This window comes from Aplysia californica, unplaced genomic scaffold (genome assembly GCF_000002075.1).
Source record: "Aplysia californica isolate F4 #8 unplaced genomic scaffold, AplCal3.0 scaffold00016, whole genome shotgun sequence".
In the NCBI taxonomy this organism is placed as follows: domain Eukaryota; kingdom Metazoa; phylum Mollusca; class Gastropoda; order Aplysiida; family Aplysiidae; genus Aplysia; species Aplysia californica.
The window spans coordinates 1319596-1338540 of NW_004797286.1; the positions used below are offsets into that span (position 1 = coordinate 1319596).

The window sequence follows — 18945 nt, forward strand, 5'->3', positions numbered from 1 at the left end:
CGTAGCCTATTATTTCCGAGTGATGGCGGAAATTCAAGTACACTACGATAAACGGTGAGACAAAACAAATTGTGCCGGTACCATAGAGGTCCTTAACAAATAACACCCAACTTATAGTATTTCATGGTAATGGAGAAAAATGAAAAAAGGTAAGGATCTATCTATTATTATTATTATTATTATTATTATTATTATTATTATTATTATTATTAGACCAGCTAGCGACGATAGAAATATCATCAGAGGAGGTGGGCTTCGAACCTGCTCATGGCAGCTAACCTGGGCTATGAGGGATACAACATCTCAGCAGAAAGACTGAGCTCCTCGGGGGAAAAAACTTATCTCCATATGGGGATCAACCTCAAGTCTTTTGCGTTCAACAATGAAGCACCTAACCACTACACCACAAACATTATTGACATGTCGGCCTACCTGACATCAATAGGAAGAGACAAAACGTGTAATGGCTGCAGTATACATGATGTACATGTATGTATATAATCACCTGGTATACAAGTATATCACTTGTAGTCTACTATTAATTCTTAAACAAAATATACGAGTCTTGTAAGTGGTTGTAAATTAATGTTCAGTACCATCCCAGACTGAGAGGGACTGTGCATCTCAGTAGAAAGGCAAAGAAACTTGATAATACGCCTTCCTCCTTTGGGGACCCAACTCAAGCCTTTTGTTCATAAGGCAAAAAGCTTATCCATTACATTACACCACAAACACTGGTTAGAACAACAATAATTTTAAGCACCATAATTAAACACTTCAGTACACCACACTATAAGTTGGAACATCAAGCTACTGTATGTCCAGTGACAATAACCTTTAGACATGTGATCACTGGGGTGTATCTTTGGATTAGTTTTTGGAAAGTTTTCATTCTAACACCCCACCGGGTGAAGCACCCATCAGATCAGTTTGAAATTTGGTCCCCAAACAGGTCGCAGACACAGGTGAGGTATCATAAGAGAAAAACAGTTTCAGACCGCATGTGGACATAGGATTTGAACTTCAGTCAGTTAGTCAATTTTGTAGCACCTGCTGATTCTAAAGCCCCGGTTACACGCAACGATAAATTGTATGATTCGTCGTATGAGAGAACTGTCCGTTTTATCGAACTGTGTTGTCTGTTTACACGTTCCAATCTATCATGAAGTTTTCTTTCGATTGAGGAGATTCCTCGTCATAAAGCCACCATAATATGCTCTTAGCGACAATAGGGATTTGCCTGCTCTCTATGTGAAGGTTTCGAGCTCTGGACCTAATGAATGGAAGGCGAACACCTCTAGATCACGAGAGCACCCCCCCCTTTCCCTGTACATTTTGATTTAGCAGAACAGTGTCTTTAGAAAAGGGTGGCCATACTGTAGTCCTACCGTGTAGAGTGTAGAACCGGAAGCTACGACTTGATTGCAGATGTGCAACGCACCAAGTGACCTTGATACACAGCTTCACCCTTGACGATCAACTAAATAATAAAATTGCTAAAATATATATAATAACACACCAAATCAGGTTCCCAGCCAGCAACTTTGCTTATTTTGAGATGCTGATTCAGAATATGAAATCAATTTTTTACCTACGATGATTATTTTTAAAATTTTGAGCCCTGAGTATCGTTCTGCGCAGCGGCAAATTTCAAAGTGAATCTACGTCACATCACGTCTCCTTCCAGTGTGACCGTGATCACACGGAAAATATCAAGCAGCTCTTATTTCTCGTCTGAGTCTACAAACCATCGTTCAATCGTCCAAATTTTGTACAATTTTGTGGTTACACCTAACAATTTATCGTATGATCGCTATATCGTCCAGTTTTTGTACAATTTATCGTTATGTGTAACCGGGCCTTAAGACATAGACAGGAATAAAAATCAATCATGTCATAAGTTCCTAGAAAGAATTTCAAAGAAAGCCAAGATGACGCCAGTTCAAAATGTGACAAAACTTTAATGATCACAGCACAACTAAAAATTCATACAATACTTAACAAAGTCTGAAGCACAAAAGTAAAGCTTCATGCACTGACAGAAAACGTCATGAAAACCTGTGGAAAGACACTGAGACCACACAGATCTTAAAATATAATCATTTAAGATTGCCAAACACTAGTACTGAGAGTAACTAACAAGTCATACTAGAAGTCATGCCAGGCAACATATTGTCCTCACCCACATATCCCTACATTCATTATCACTTTCTTTAAGCACACACCCTCCCTCCCCCCCCCCCCCCCCCCCCCCCCCCCCCCCCCCACTCCTTTTTTTTAAAGCCCGTCATAAGGCAAGATCGACTACATTCATTACACACACCCCCACCCACAGCTCGTCTCTCAGTCCCAAAATGTCGCACTGTACACTCAGCTGATCTATACAAGCCTACATGAGAGCGCATTGCACCTGCTAGGGCTGGATCATAACACTCACTTTTTTCTTATAGTACAGAGTTAAGGAAATGCGGAAATAATCAGGGGGGGGGGATAATTATGCACTACACTAATGTGTAAACAGTACGTCCTGTCTTATTTCCCTTGAATCCTCACACTTAGATTACTCATTTTCTTTGCTGTTAGCAGTAATATTGATCAGGGTGTATTGCACAAACACATAATAAAATATAAAAGAGCCCCAACAAAAGAACTTACAGGGGAAACTAATTGAATGGTGGTGACCTTATAAACGCATACATACCGGTATAAACAAAAGCAAAAACAGGACATAAGTTTTCAAATGTAAAAACTACAAGAATGTAAGAACTTAGTAGTACATAGTCTTACACATCAAATAATGAGCATCAAATAATGAGCAGCACACAATATGCAAATAAAAGCCACATTCCTGCATATGGAACAGTTTTAAAGATACAGAACTCCAAAATGAAGAATTAAGAATTCTTATTACAGCTAAACTTCATTATGTCATTATGCAAGACAAAACAAGTCTGCAAACTTCTAAAAAAGTGGTGTCCCAACATCCAGGGTGGAGTGAGTGTGTTTCTAGCAAGAACTAACACGACTTTCCACTATGACCACAAGCTGAAAATAAAATCATACATCTCAACATCACCAGACAGTCTATCATAGGCAGAGTGTCAAACTGAGAACAGCAAGGCGACTCAGCTGGAATAGATTCCGTCAATCACATCTTTGTACTTTTTACTGATAATATCTCGTCTGAGTTCCATTGTGATTGGATCTGAAAAAATGTCAGGAAAAGCGTGGGTGATTTGACTTCAGGTTCAAGCATTCCCACATTAACAAGTTGCATAGCATAGGAAACCATAGATAACAAAATTTTAACAGAGATTACTAAATTCTACTATCAGAGACCCTGCCATCACATCTGATTCATGAAGACATGAATTATAAGCGATGAGCAAGTTTGACCAAAAGAAGACTACAAAGCAACATTAGGGCAGTATTGCCTCTCCAAAACAAAACATATTACACCATAGTAAATTACTTTTATAGCATTTGCAATTCATAGAATAATGTTGAGACTTTTATCGCACCAAACCTAAGCTGCTCAAGAAACAAGAATTTGAACCTTAGCAGCAGAGCAAACAACTAAACTAATAAGCTGTATAAAAAGAAGGGAAGTCTGGAGAACTTAAGCTTTAATTTTAAGAAGAGTTTGACAGCACTTATAACACAAATAGGTCATATAAGTGCCAAAGATTAGAGGTGTTACTTAACAGTAACATACAAAAAAATGAAAGATGAGAGATAAGGAAGATAGATATTTGTGAACCTTGCTGACAAAATGAGTTTCTTCTTGGATTCAAGCCTTAAGGAAACAGATACATCACGCTTAAGGGTGAAGTTTTCAAAATTTATAAGAATGAAATAATAAAAGAAGGGTTGTATATATAAAGAATATGGCATCAATGGAAAATCTACCAATTAGACCCTAATGTGTCGATTTTTGGCTGATATCTCCATTTGTGGATTGCGTGAAGTAACTCATTTTGTCAGCACGCCTCACATTTGATGGGAAAGAAGGAGCGAACCACACCAGAGCACAAGCCAACCACCCACTTGGAAAGTTTTCAAGACAGGAGCCAACATGAAAGTAGAAAGTAGCACAATTAGAGGGTCAGGTGCAGAAAAGTTTTGAGAGGAAACATCAGGCAGAAAAGAAAGCAGAGGAGGTTCACAGTTAGAGCAGACCCTGCTCACTCACCTAGCTCCCCATCAAGTAAGGAAAACTCAATGGGAAGAACCCTCCATTTAAGTATCCAGGCTGATTGATGCTTCAGGTTCTTGTTCACTGAGATGATGGCATCCTCAATTGCCTGCACACAGACAAAAAAAAAATAAAAAATAATGATGAGAGAGAATATTTATTTCTATTAGGATTTTCTTGAAATGTAATGTCTTATCAGACACAAAACCAGCCATTTAGAAGGTAGAACAGCTGGTTGTCAACTGACAGAAAGTAATCTATGGAGGAGCATGGAACTTTATGCAGACTCTTCTCGGACTCAAACCTTGAACCATCATATAAAGGTTCAGAACATCAAAAACATAAACATTTTAAAAAGAGAATAAAAAACCACAGAAGCCTTAGACAGATTCCTGCGTTTTTTTAACTCAACTAAAACTTTTAAAAATCAACACTAGTTTAAAAAACAAACAGATTTGTGCACAATAGAGTTTTCTGCACAATAGCAAAACATCATGAAGAAGATTATCTAGAACGAAGAATCAGGAAAGGCACCGATAGAAATCAACATGAATCAGAAATTATGAGGCATTACCAAGAAAAACACAGAAGACAACATACATGAGCAGAGAACTACAAACAATATCCACCAATTGAACATGAACAGAAAATTAATTAGAAATAGCACAGACAGAAATAAACTAAGAACAGCGAAAAAAACTGCATTGACCTCATAAACTGATGTGCTCTTCTTTTGGATGATTTCCGACACAGTGGTGGCATTGGTGCCGCGCTGCCGCAGCCATATCTGGACTGATCGAGCCAGGATCTTTGTTGGCTTGTAAGTGGTGGGACACACCTCGGACTGGGGAATCATGTGACAGGCACTAAACAGTTGATTTTGGGGGGTTTCTTTTTCTAAATGTTGGGTGTTTTTGCGCCCCCACCAATACAAATAAGATTATTTAGGAGGCTGGCTTCCGATCCTGGTTGATAAAGCCAGCCTGAGCTGAGAGGGATACAAAATCCCAGGAGAAAGACCGAGATACTCACAAAGATTTTTTCCCATTTGCTTCTCCTGCGTGCGACATACAGCACTTAACCGATACACCTAAGATGCAAATCATAAAACAATTCATATGAACACGTGTTACTAATAGCAGTAACCTTGTCCCTGAAAATGTACAAAGAATAATAGTGGGCTTAACTTCAGATACAATAGGAAGACTTAAATAATAGAGCTGGGCGAAGAATCGAGTCTGGAACCGATTCCCAAGATTAATACTATTGAAGAAAAGTTCCGACTTCGTTTACGAAAACCAACGGTTACCAATAATTTTAATCATTTAAATCCTCTTTTTTTAAAATTTATTTTTGAAAAAAAAACCCCGCCTTGTGGCTTTGTAGTGTTCCGAAATCAAGTTTATTCTAAATCTTGAAGATGACCGGAGCCATTTAGGTAACCACTGAAAGAAGTAATATCATTAGAAAGTAAGTAATTGGGTTCGGAGTCGATCCTACGATTCCTAGCCTTCAACAATTGGGAACCTCGCCGCCCAGCACTATTAAATAACAAAGCAAAAAAAATCTGACATCCCATACTCTCCAGTCCAGTCAATATAAAATGACAGGAATCAAAAAACTTTAAAAAAAAATAAAACAGGGAGCCCCTGACACTTAGAACTATAGTACTTATTACACAAATTATATACAGTGGAAACCTGATATAACAGGGGTGGTGGGACCAGAGAAAAAGTCCTGTTATATCAGATCCCTGTTAAATCAGAAATGCAAGGGAAGTCAGCATTTGTGAACTAATCCAGCTAGGCTTAGAGCTAGATCGAAGTCTGCAGCACACCGCAGCCCTCTTTCGCTTCACCCCCTGTGTGTGCTTGCAGTGGCGTGGCTTGCATAGGCTTGCTCCATCACTACGTTTCTCTCTCTCTCTCTCTCTCTCTCTCTCTCTCTCTCTCTCTCTCTCTCTCTCTCTCTCTCTCTCTCTCTCTTACTTTTTACACATTGTTAACGAGCCTTTGTCCCGGCTACAACCGATTGGGCTCTGATGTGGCCCTGTTATTGCTGATAATTTTAAATAGAGACAAAGAGTATCACTGTTATAACCAGATCCCCGTTATTACTGGGCCTGTTATATATGGTTTCCACTGTACAACAACCTAAAAAAAAAAAAATTCTCGGTACCTCCTTTCATTGTGCTGCTCTTTCAAATAAACATGAATGTTTTGGAAAGGTAAACTTAACATATGACAGCTGATTTAAGCACAAAATGTCTGTCTCAAAAACGGATGTTTTTTCAGAAACAAGACTTCTTAGACCCCATGAGCAGCTGGCTAAAACTGATATATTCTGGTCCAGTCTGTAAAGATTTCACTCAGGACATACAGTTAAGTTTAAAATCTAAATCAATGATCAGAAAAAGGTAAAACCTCAGAACCAGATTATAACATGCCAAAGACATCTAATCAACTGTCAAATAGGTACCTTCAGAGTGAGCAGAATGGCAGCAAAGCTGCGCATATGACCAACCAGCATGCAATGGCTCACAATGGGCAGTGTGTCTTTAAACAGATTCTCAATTGGGGGGTACGCCACAGTACACCCATTATCCAGAATCAGCACTTCTGGAAAAAAAATTATGGTCTTACTTTCTGCACTGCTTTACTACAATACACAACATATTTGGGAGGGATTCAAGAACTCATAGAGAAGCCTCAAGCCATTTGAAATGAAAACTGCCAGAACAATCAGAACCAGAGCCCAGAGCTGTGTTTACACGGGAGTGGGCGTGATAGAAATGATCTTCATTAACGACAGTTACAACAGTTTTTACAGGAAAAACCTATTTGATCGATGAATCTTCAAAGTCAGTAATTTCACAAAATAATGCATACTTGTTTCTGTACAAACTTGGGCAGAAAATTTCTTGTACCAGCACAAAAAGAAGGAAAAATTTTAGATCACTTGTTGGGCATAAAAAAGGGACCATGATTAGACGGTGTCCTCAATAACGGAAACTCAATGAAACTGTATCCAAAATTGAGAGGAATTTCATAAGGTGCTTCTTTAATTCTTTTTCATGTTGATAAAGAAAACAAAGTATGTTTAAGAAAATCAGTCATATAAAAGTTCATAGCATTTACAGTACCTTTTAAATCAGAACAGGTATAGAGAAAGTCATGACGGCCTTTATACGCTGAGATTCCAGTGTAGACGTAGCCCTCATGGTCCATGACATGCAGGTTGACTTGATGAAGAATTCCCATGCAGACATGACGACCCTTGGCGTACATCTGAGGAATTGGAAGAATGATGTAAGTAAATGGGGAGGTTCAAGTACTCACATACAACCCTCGAGCTATATGAAATGAAAACAGCATGAACAATCAGCACCAGCAGTAGCAGGGCATAGTAAAGGGCTAAAGGGCTTGAGCCCCACCCACTCCCATCCCCACCTCTTTCCCTCTGTAAATGAATGCTTCTTCTAATAAACAAGATAATAAGTTGAAACCGTTAAAACCATTTCAGAAGCTTCCGTCTCCGCCTTTAGTTGCATGCGGTGAACACACACGCTTGCTCGTTTATCCAATCACTGTAGTCATTGCTTACAACGATAGTAACCTAACAGCCAATCAAATGTGTTTCGGGCTCAGCAAAGGATGAGCCCATTCCCACGGTCCTTTCCTAATGAAACTCTTCATGAAAAAAGGTAAGAGAAACAAACGAGAGCCCGCGGAAACTGTTGTTAGAGAGGGCCCATTCTCTGCCAGCCCAGACAATAGGGGGAAAGTTCATGACACACTTTTTAAAAGTTTTCGTAGAGGTTTTACGGCGCTCGCAACTGCATAAGGTCATATGAGCGCCAAGGGTGGGAGGGGTGGATGTCAACAGAGAAGTCCTTACAGAGAATTAGACTTACTCTGCTCACCTCTCTAGCTTCAACAGCACAAAGTCTGCTTCAAACAATCAAGGCACCCTGGAAATAGCAGAAAGAAGTAGAGGAAAACGACGATAGTAAGGACTAGGAAAGAAAAAGCAGCAGTTCCCTGTTGTAGTTCAGGCACAGTTATGAGCATGACATTGTTGGATCAGCCCATTTACAATTCTACTGTGCATTAGAACGAGAAATGTCCCTTATGTCCCCCTTTGGGAATGGCCTAAAGACACTTCAGTCAGTGGCACCGCTCGCGGGGGTATGACACATTTTCCCCAGAGACCCAGAAACCAAAACAGAATCACGGGCCAACGTTTTAGGAATGCCTTGCTTTCTGCGACCCCACGGCCTAATCCAGTTACTGTTGTATGTGTGGGCTTGCGTGTTTAATTAATTAATTATTTTTTTTGGTAAGTGTTCTACGGCGCTCGCAACTGTATAAGGTTATATGAGCGCATTTGCGTGTGAGTGTGTGAATGAAACATACTCACACATATCTGGAATGTCCTCGAACCAAGGAAATCTTACCTTTGAACTCTACCTACACTGATTTCTCAGCCCCACCCACATTTAGAACCACCCCCCACCACTGAGCACCAGATGTACAACAGTTATTACAGAGAAAAACGCATTTGATATGTGCATCTTGAAATTCATTTCACAACTAAATGCATTCTAGTTACTATGTGACCAACATAATTTACCGGATGATGATAGGGTGATGTGGAAAACAGGTCAAGTCACATTAACCCTTTAACAATTACATAGCCTATTTTCCCCTTTTTTAATGACGGACCTGACCTTAACTTGGGTTTCCTTTTATAAAAATAGTTTGTAAATGCTTTTGTTGGTTTTTTACTTAAATTAAATTCCATAGGGCTATTCCAAAAGCACTGTTGTCAATTAAGGGCTAGTACCCTGACGTGACCTCTATAAATGTATAAGCCATTGCAAAACCTGCTTGCCGCTGGAGCCCAAAATACCAAATTTGGGTCAAGGGAGCTTACTCAAGTAAAACTTAAAATCACTTTCTTGGCCATTTTTCTCTATTATGACTATTACAAAAAGTGATAGAATACAAGATGAAAATATGTCTTTTATTATTCATTGAGAACATGCACTCTGGTTCCTTATTCGCATCCCAGAATTTTTAAAGTGTTAATAAAAAATTGCAAGCCCTGGACAAAAGCTAACATTTTTATGACTTGTACCCATTAACTAGACAACTAAGAACCAGACAAGACAATACTCTGATCCCAAGAAATATTTTTCAATCCAGAAGACAATAGAAAGTACAATTAATTTATATCAACAAAACTTCACTCTATTAGATAATGCCAGTAAAGAGCAAAATGAACCCAAAAAATCTTATAGATGCATGAGTTATAGTAAAAAAAAAAATTGAAACTCTTACTCTTTAGATAATTTTGCAGGAGAACTAAATCAGCATGAGAACTAGCATGTGAGCAGTTGTGTGCCTGAGAGATTGCAAGAGTAAACCCAGTGCATATTTGAACACACAAGGCAATCAAAAGAAGCAGAGACCTCTGCCTACCTTTCTATTCTTTCCTTTCTTTTCCGTGAACTTCGATGTAAAACCATTCAGCTCCTTACCAACAGAGCCCATTTGATACTGGCAGTAGCCTCCCATGGAATGTGGACCTTTAAAAGAACATAATATCCCCAAATAAAGGACCTAAAGTAATGACAAAGGTTTCAGGATTTCAGGAGACGGATAGGGGAGCAGATATTTATTAGCTAAACCTTCCTCACAGCACTTTTACTTACTATTTAAATTTGCTACTACACCTGTGATATGAAATTCTGAAACCTGTATACATCAAAATACAAACAGGTTCTTAAAACTTAAAGCTATATATCATAAAAGACTGAATGGACAAACATCACAATACTATTTATCAATAATGAATCCTTGAGACAACACTATTACGGGTTGTTGTTTTTTCACTTTTTAAAACAATTTTTTTTTATAGTAGAGGGTTTTACGGCGCTCGCAACTGCATAAGGTCATATGAGCGCCAAGGGGTGGGTGTCAACAGAGAAGTCTTTACAGGGAATCAGACTTAGACTGCTCACCTCTCTAGCATCTACAGCACAAGGTCTGCTTCGACTATCAAGGCACCCCAAAATAGCAGGTCACAAGGGAGTGACAAACATAGAAAAGAAGCAGAGGGAAATGACGATAGAAAGGATCAGGAAAGAAAAAGCAGCAGTTCCCTGTTGTAGGTCAGGCACAGTTATGAGCGTGACATTAATCAGCCCATTTACAATTCTACTATGCTTGAACGAGATATGTCCCCCCTTTGGGAATGGCCTAAAGACACTTCAGTCAGTGGCACCTCCCCGGGGTTTTTTTCACTTTTAGATCACCGAGGGGCAACAGTTTACAAAGAAACAAGTGGTCGAAAAGATGGTATAAAGACTTTTGTTTATTTAAATGGCAATTTGACATGTACAAAGAGTATGAAATATAATTAAATGTTAAAGCAGGTAACAACAGACAAGGAAACAATTATATAAAGTTCTGAACAACTTTGCACCGATCAGCCAAAATCCAGGCCAAAATGAACACCTCTGTAGCATGCTTCATTACCCCAGCAGACCCTTGAACACTCAGAAATATTCTCAGCTTCTTAGGAAGCATACACTGTGATACTGGAAACGAAAAAATTCAGTTACCTAAGACGTTTCCTGAGATGACACTTGTTGTTTTTTCTACATTTCCCTCTTGGGAACGAAATACAAATATCAGTCACATTATTTCTTATTTTTCTGATTCTGACCTGACAGTAAAGTGGATGTGAAGAGCTCAATGATGGGAATACCCAAACTGATGAAGAACTCAAGTGTCTCGACTTTGAGAGAGCCATCGTACGAGAGGAACAGCTTACAGCAGGACAAGCCCAGCTTTCGTTTCACTTTGTTGGTCACATAGCTGACAAATTTCCCAGGACGGCTGTTTAGACAAGAAGATATTGCATCAATGTCACAAGGTTAAGGGGAATTGCTTGTGCAAAAGAAAAGTATGTTTTTCTCCATTCTAACAGAAATTTGTTTCAAAATGGTGTACAGATTAGGAATACAAATATCCATAGAACACAAAATAACATAATATCAATCCAATCAATGAAATTAGTTCAAATTCATTGACAGTATTGCTGGTTTCTGCAGCCCAATATACTGTTTTCAACTTGTACTAAAGTACATTTTCATGTTGAGAACTAGAAATTTACATGGTTATCGGTACATAGAAACATGGAAAAGGAAAAAAGTTTTCAATTAACTTTGAAGTCTTTACGGCCTTTTTGAAAGGGATAAAAACAAATACTGGGTCAGATTTTAAGACTGTGTTTAAAAGCACTAAATCCAAGAAATAAAACAAAGCTTAGTGAATCTTGTTGATACTTTTGATAAGTGCGATGACACAATATTAGTTCAGAAGTAATAACTGTATTAAAAATTTACTATTAAAATTTTGTCTCATACATCTCATATCACGATTTTTTTTTTAAAGGATGACTTCTCAACGAACAGCCTATCTGAATTTCCTAAAAATTCGGCACCTCTGCCTGATACAAGGCAGAAAGTCAGAGTTAAAAGCACATCATGACTAAACAGTTAAATTCACCAAGCAAGGAGCACTTGTCGATATTGACCTTGGAACAGCACTGGTTTGCTGCAGTTGTTGTAAAATTCCATAGAGTGTGTGGTCATTGTTAGGTCTCAGGGTGAGTAAATTGAAGAAAACATTTTGTAATTAGAAAATATGTCGATATGTCAAAATGTCAATAACTCGGACGTCGATATAAGTGGATTATACTGTATACACATGATAACAGAATTCGCCCATTTCAAATGCAAAATTGAAGCTCAGAAAAACAAATCATTCTGAAGACAGCCAAATGAAAAACCCAACATAATGCAAATGCAAAGCTATATTACATTTGGTTTTGAATGAACAGTTCTGGATAAATTTGAAACAAACAAATTAGTGCCTCCTTAACACAAATTCAACATTTTTAGAGACTAGAGATTTCTAATACCTAAAACGTAGATTAAACTCAACTGAAAACAATGGTTGCAGTAATATCTGACCATAAACAAAAAATAAAGACTGATAATGTTCAAACACTAAATCAATTTCATTTGATCAAAAAACAATTTCAAAACCAATACATACAACATTGACGAGCCCTCAGACCTAAAAAAAAAAAAAATGGCGGTATGAAATTCAAACAATAACAAATAAGAAATATGTGTCACGACGTGGTGGAATCAGGCACTCGTCAATTTTGGGGCATTTGGTGTTATTGGTACCATCTTAAAAGCTGTTCATTTGCCTTGCTTTCGGTGTAAAAAATATCAATTTTTCATGTATAGAAGTCGAGATATTTGAGATTAAAGGAGGTTGGGTCCCCTGGTTTCAGGCGTAAAATTAGCGAGAAAATGGTCACGGTAAGTTCAATAGCTTGAGAGTCTTTAAAAAAACTAAAAAATTATATACTTTGTGCCATTAATCAACGTTTGTCAGTTGAACTTGCATGGAAATGTATTTCTATGGACATGAAAGGTGAAGAGCCAAAAAACAAAAATTCTACAAAAATTGCCTAATTGGAGAAAAAAATTCATGTTTCCTAGATTTCATTATTTTGACTAGCACCCGATTTCACCACGATGCCTCACACATATACTGAGTTGTAAAAGTTCTGTCACACCCATTATATTACGATAATTTTCAGTACAGTATAAAAATTGTAGCAAAAATGAAAAATATGACTTGTGTGACTTATGAGAATCTTTGTGCAAGAGCAGACGAAAGAAATCCTAAACCGAAACAGTATGTGGGCAAAGTATTGGTATTGATATCTCTCGATCTACGTTGAAATCTACCCTTCCTACACACAAAATTTGCTTTGAATCACTTTGACAATGTGTAAACACACCTTACACACTATAAAATTCTGGACTTTTTAACGGTGGGGTCATTTTTCCAACGCTTTTCAAAATAACAAAACTGATAAATACAGAAAATAAAATAAAGGCACTGTGAGTATGATAAATTCTTTAATTGCATTTTCTGCAGTTGCAAGAAACGTAAATGTGTGCAGAAGGACCATCTAACGCTTGAACAAACGTTTTAACACCACGTGAACTGTCCAAGACAAGCCTAGACGTGGCCAACCAAGGGCGACAACTCAGTGTCAGAATTGGGTTATTGTCAACACCCATGTTCGAAACTCGTTCCAACTAAGTGCAGAGACTGCCAGGTACTTCGGACTGTCTTAAAACACCATCATTAGACATTTATATGATCGAGGATTTAAAACACCATCATTGGACATTTATATGATCATGGATTACAGGATTATCGCCCTTTGTGTGGATCCATTCTAACCCTGTTTCTTCGAAGAAATCCCTTAATTTGGGCACAACAACATTAGCAATGAAGTTTAAGACGTTGTTAAAGTGCTTTATTCTGCAGTAGTTAAGGTATTTAATTCGTCACATCGATGTAAGAGAAAAAGTGTTTAAAAGAAGAGTATAGAGATTTCACAAATACAATTACCTCCAAGTAGCCTGAATCGGTGGCTGAAATGTGATGGTATCGGGTGGAATCTCTGCTCTTTATCGTACACATTTTGTTACTTTTCAAAGCAACCTCAAAGGACGACGGTATAGTGACGAAATTCTTCGTCCCGTGACTGCTCTACACGGCACGGATGATAGAATGTGCTAACAAGATAACATCCGACCACAAATGGCCACGATCAGAGAAAACTCTTTCCAAAATCATCAAATAATTGTTCTGGACTGGCCTGCAAGATCAAGAAGCCTTAACCCAACAGAACATCTGTAAGATGACCTTGACTGGAGGATTAGGCCGCACTCCCTATAAACTCGTCAGGAACTTCACAAAGAATGGTAGGGGATTCTTCAGACAACCATATGGACATTAAATCAGTCAATGAACAGACGTTTTGTACTAGTAATTCAAGCTGAAAGAGGCCACACATGGTACTGAGCAAACTTTGATTTGGATTTTGCAAGGGTAAGTGTGATAAAATTAACTCCCTTGCATAAAAAAAGACACGGGTCAATTCTCAATTCTTTCCATCTCATTTGGCTATATATTGAATAGTAAATGAGTTATTGTACTTTTAAGGTGGGTGTGACAGAACTTTTGCAACACAGTACATAAACAGAAAAGGCAAATTATTTTTGGCATCAAAAGATACAGTCAAACCTCACTGTACCCCCATTCCCCTTCTCCCACCTCTCCCATTATATCATCAGCCCCCCGTAGAGCCATGTTTTGCCAATACACAAAAAATGAACACCTACCTAATACATACTATACCTATACATACTCTCCAGAATACCGCAGACTTCGTTCTCGTCCCATGGTTGATGGAACATCTAGGTTTGACTACACACAGTAAACAAGTTTATTCTGAAACCTCTGGTCAATAATGCATAGAGCAGAGTTTAGAATAATTATTCATATATATCATGAGAGTGACTGTTGGTCCGTTTGTGAGTGCAAGCGTGTGTGTGTGTGCGTGTGCGTACATGTGTGTGTAGATGAGTGTGTGTGTGTGTGTGTGTGTGTGTGTGTGTGTGTGTGTGTGTAGGTGTGTGTGTGTGTGTGTGTGCGCATGCGTGAGCATGTGAATGTGCATGTGATGAAACCCAACTTTTCCAATAAATTTATATCAAGAACTTTCAAAATATGTTGATAGTCAAGTATTTCTGCCTTCATCTGATACTCACTTGACAAGCCGGCGGTAAAAACTCTGCAAAGACTTATTCCGAGCCAAAAGAAGAAGCTGTCCTCGAAAACAGCTCATCTGCCTGATACGTTTGAACAACCTTTTCTGAAGCAAAGCCCACACGAATACGGTACCACAGAAAACATGAGGCTTAACCTCCCTCAGGGTGAGCGCCAGAGTTCCCTGAGACAAATCACAAGTTCCCGTATTTACATCCTAGAAACAAATATTCAAATCTGGCAAGATGACCAAAAGCTAATTAGAATGACCCCCCCCAAAAAAGAATTGATGTGTCACAACGTGGTGGAATCAGGCACTCATCAATTTTTGGGAATATAAAGTTATAGATACCATCTTACTTAAAGCTTGTTTATTTGTCTTACTTAAAACTAAAAAAATATACATCTATCTTGAATAGTAGTAGAAATATCAGTCGAAGGAGGTTTGGGTTGCCTGGTGTTAGAAGAAGAAAAATGAGTGAGAAAATGGCCGCGAGAGTTTGGTAACTTCCAATGCCCGAGTGTCCTTGGAAACTGTAAATTTACATGTTTGTGCCTTTGATCCACATTTTTCAGTAAAATCCACACAGATGTGTTTTTAATGGAAATAAAAGGTGTTGAACCAAACAAAACAAAAATTGAAAAAAATTTCCCTGGCAATTAAAAAATGTTGGTTACATGTACTTTGATTTGCTTATTTTAATGAGCGGCTTATTTCACCACAATGCCTCACAATTGACATTATGTTTTAATTGTCCTTGTCATTTTTGTCAATCCAGTAAAAGCCACCTCAGACAGACTTCATTTCTACTCTAGATTTTTTGTTGTTCTGAGGATGGAGTTGAATATAGATGGTGGTGATGGGGAAAAGGACTTTCAGAACTAGCACTTGTTCGAGAAGAGAAGCTGACAGTCAACTGTTTCATGATGGAGGTTGCTCAGAACTCAAGAAGTTTGTTACAGTTTGATGTGACTCAAGGAAAATTTTTGGTGGACTTGTGTTCAAGGTAGAAGATTCTTGACTGGTCTCCTCACTTTAATAATTTTCATAAAGCTGGATCCCAATACTCTAGGCATTTATAAGGAAATATTGGACCAACCCTTGGCAGAAAGACCCAAAACTCTATTGGAGCCTGGAAGATCTGCAAAGAACAGCAGCCTCAACACTATATAAAGACTGTGATGTCCATTTAGAGATGAACGAGTATATAAAGCTGGATAAAAGCTGTTGTTCTAAAAAAAAAGTAATGGGAGCATTCAATCTTTCCTGAATTTTAGAAAAGGAAAGTGAGGGAACTGATGCCATCCAAACTCCTTTGAAATGAAGTGTTATCTAGAATCTACCTTCTCTAAAGCTTCCAGAACAACTTGTCTGCATTCTTAAGACTGTCCCCGTCTTTTTTTGCAAGAAAATTTCTGAAATTATGCAAACTGAGCCTCAAAATGTGAAACTATGCAATTCTGTTAATTTTTTAAAAGAATGACAAAGGATAATAATCAGAAATTATGAAAAAAAGATCAAATTTTGCTAAATTATGCAGGGTCCATAAAACCATGGGGACAGTTAAGAGTAGCTTGCCCCAAAACACAATTTCATAGGGGGCATAAAATGTAGACCTTGTAGACCTTTTCGCATAAACCAAAACTAGAAGAGAGAAAGCAACTTGAGTAATATTTGTTTACGACTGTAAGCTGACCTAACACAGGCAGAAACAAATAAATGCAGCACACTTTGTACGCTCTACCACATGCAAAATCAGGGATGTGACAGACCCCCAAAGCCAAGTAGTATTCTTAGCAAATGCAATGTAAGTACTACCATAAGGTGACAAAACGCCTTTTTTTTATTTTGGCGCAAATTTGTTTTATTTGCTTAATTAAAAGTCAGTTACCCTACTTGTGTGAAAAAATTTAAGTGAATCTGCGACAAGTTATTTAAATAAATTAGAATTCAAATTTCGGAATTACTTTATTTATTAATGGTTAGGCAGACAGAAAAACTCTCTCTCTCGAAATAGCTGTGAAGAAAAAAAAGGCGTTTTGCCAGCTTACTGCAGAGTACTGCAGGCAATCATAGCCAGTAAACTACCAAGGCTGCGAGAAGTAATTTAGGTCATCTCATGTCTGAGGATTATGCTGAAGTAAATTCCATCACACTGTGGTGTTTTAGGAAATGAACAGGCAGACAGGATGGCCATTCTAGGCGCACGGAAAGGGCAACCAGACAACAGCGTTAACTACACAGAAATAAAAACTACTATATAAATACACAATTTAAAGCACCAGACACCAGATGGCTACCATGAGCTGTCCCAGCCAAGAACAAGTGATTATCTTATGACTAAGAACACGATTATCTTCCGACTAAGAACACAACACACAAGACTGAGACAACATATTGTGTACATATATTTAAAACTATTACAATCACCAAAATGCCAGTGTGGAGAGGCGGACCAAACTGTGGAACACATCCTTCAGCACTGCAAGACACACACGGCCCTGAGACAGGAAATGTGGCAAACCACACTGACACTACAAAAGAAGCTATACAGGCCAACAGATGAACTGAGCAGCACCCAATATGAGATAAGATAATACTTTATTATCCCAGAGGGAAATTTTTTTTGGCTGTACGGGACCGTAAAAACACATAAAGGTATACATTAAAAATTTAAATTACACATTACTCTCATTAAAATTCAATATGAAAAGAGAAGTAAAGCTGACATAATGTACATTCACATCAAAAGCATCATTCAACCACATGCAGCAATTTAATTACAAGACCTTTGGAGTTATATAGATACATAAAAGAGCAACACACATCTATGCTCATTCTGACAATAGCCCTATGCTAGAGGTAAAAAATTTCTTTTATATCTTTCTACCTTTGTTTTTGGAGGTACATATCTGCCACTGCTCGATCTTACAATTTATATGGAAAAGGGGTGTGATGGGTCGTTTATAATGCTTTTTATCTTTTTTATACGTGTGGTGTTATACATTTCATCAATTCTAGTAAAATCGTATCCAGAGATATGACAGGTATCAGACTTCAAGTGTTACGCGATCGAGAAGAAGAAGAGGAAGCAGACTTTGTAATGGCTAAGTTCATTACATAACAAAATAGCTAAAGCATAATTTCATGTCATTAAAGACAAAAAAACATAACCAGGAGTTTCTTGTAAAAAGAAAAACTTGAACTACATACTGATTTTGTGTACACTCTACACGTACTACGGGTGTCCAAGACAAGCAGTTAAGGCAATGCTGTGTCGTTAAGAAATGTAGCCAATGGTACTTTGCATTTAGTGGAGACGCTACCAATAGTGGATGGCTGACAAACTGCAATGCTGTGCATCTAGGAGAATGAAAAGATTTTTTTTTTAAAGAGAGCAATTGTGAAGCTATGTAAGCCTTTATTGGGGATATGCAACTATTAATAAGCACTAATTCTTCTTTATACTTAAATCATTCCCACCTTCAGAGCATTTTGATCAGCAAAGCTCACCAGGCCACCCAAGGAAATGGGAACTAGCATCTCAAGAATGAGAGCAAAGGGACTATTCAAACTGAGGTAGCTCATCAGGCGGAACTCATTGAGTGTGTCCAGGTCAGGGTACTCACTAATGAATTTCCGTACCAGCAGTTGAGCCATGTATGTCAACTGAAAGGAGAAAAGAACAACATTGTGAACGGGCTTACTATTTAGACCTGCTCTTTTCTTTTTTCTTTTTTCTTCTTTTTTTTTAGTAGAGGTTTTAGGGCGCTCGCAACTGCATAAGGTCATATGAGCGCCAGAAGATTAGAGGTGTTACAAAAGAGTAACAAACATAAAAAAAGAAGAAGGGGAGATAAAGACAATAGATGTTTCATAGGAAAGAAAAAGCAAACCACACCAGAGCACCCGCCAAGCACCCACTCTTTTCATTTGTGCTGTTCAAAAATGTTTTAAAAATATCCGGCTTCTCTTAAAGTGCCCAAGAACTTGCAAACAAGTATAAAAGGTGCAATAAGAACAGAAACCTG

General features: G+C 38.1%; 1 protein-coding gene across 3 annotated transcripts in view; it reads right to left on the minus strand.

Moving 5' to 3' along the window:
* Positions 1 to 2273: 2273 nt before the first annotated feature.
* LOC101863710 (long-chain-fatty-acid--CoA ligase ACSBG2) overlaps positions 2274 to 18945 on the minus strand; it is a 42236-nt gene continuing 25564 nt past the window's right edge. For all 3 annotated transcript variants that reach the window (XM_005090388.3, XM_035971305.1, XM_005090389.3), the window contains 10 exons: positions 18398 to 18583; positions 14916 to 15097; positions 12325 to 12345; positions 10928 to 11100; positions 9679 to 9785; positions 7338 to 7482; positions 6674 to 6813; positions 4905 to 5039; positions 4193 to 4304; positions 2274 to 3205 (listed from right to left, as the gene is read on the minus strand). In XM_005090388.3, coding sequence (XP_005090445.1) covers positions 3126 to 3205; positions 4193 to 4304; positions 4905 to 5039; positions 6674 to 6813; positions 7338 to 7482; positions 9679 to 9785; positions 10928 to 11100; positions 12325 to 12345; positions 14916 to 15097; positions 18398 to 18583 — 1281 coding nt within the window. In that variant the 3' untranslated portion in view covers positions 2274 to 3125. The remainder of the gene's footprint in view (positions 3206 to 4192; positions 4305 to 4904; positions 5040 to 6673; positions 6814 to 7337; positions 7483 to 9678; positions 9786 to 10927; positions 11101 to 12324; positions 12346 to 14915; positions 15098 to 18397; positions 18584 to 18945) is intronic.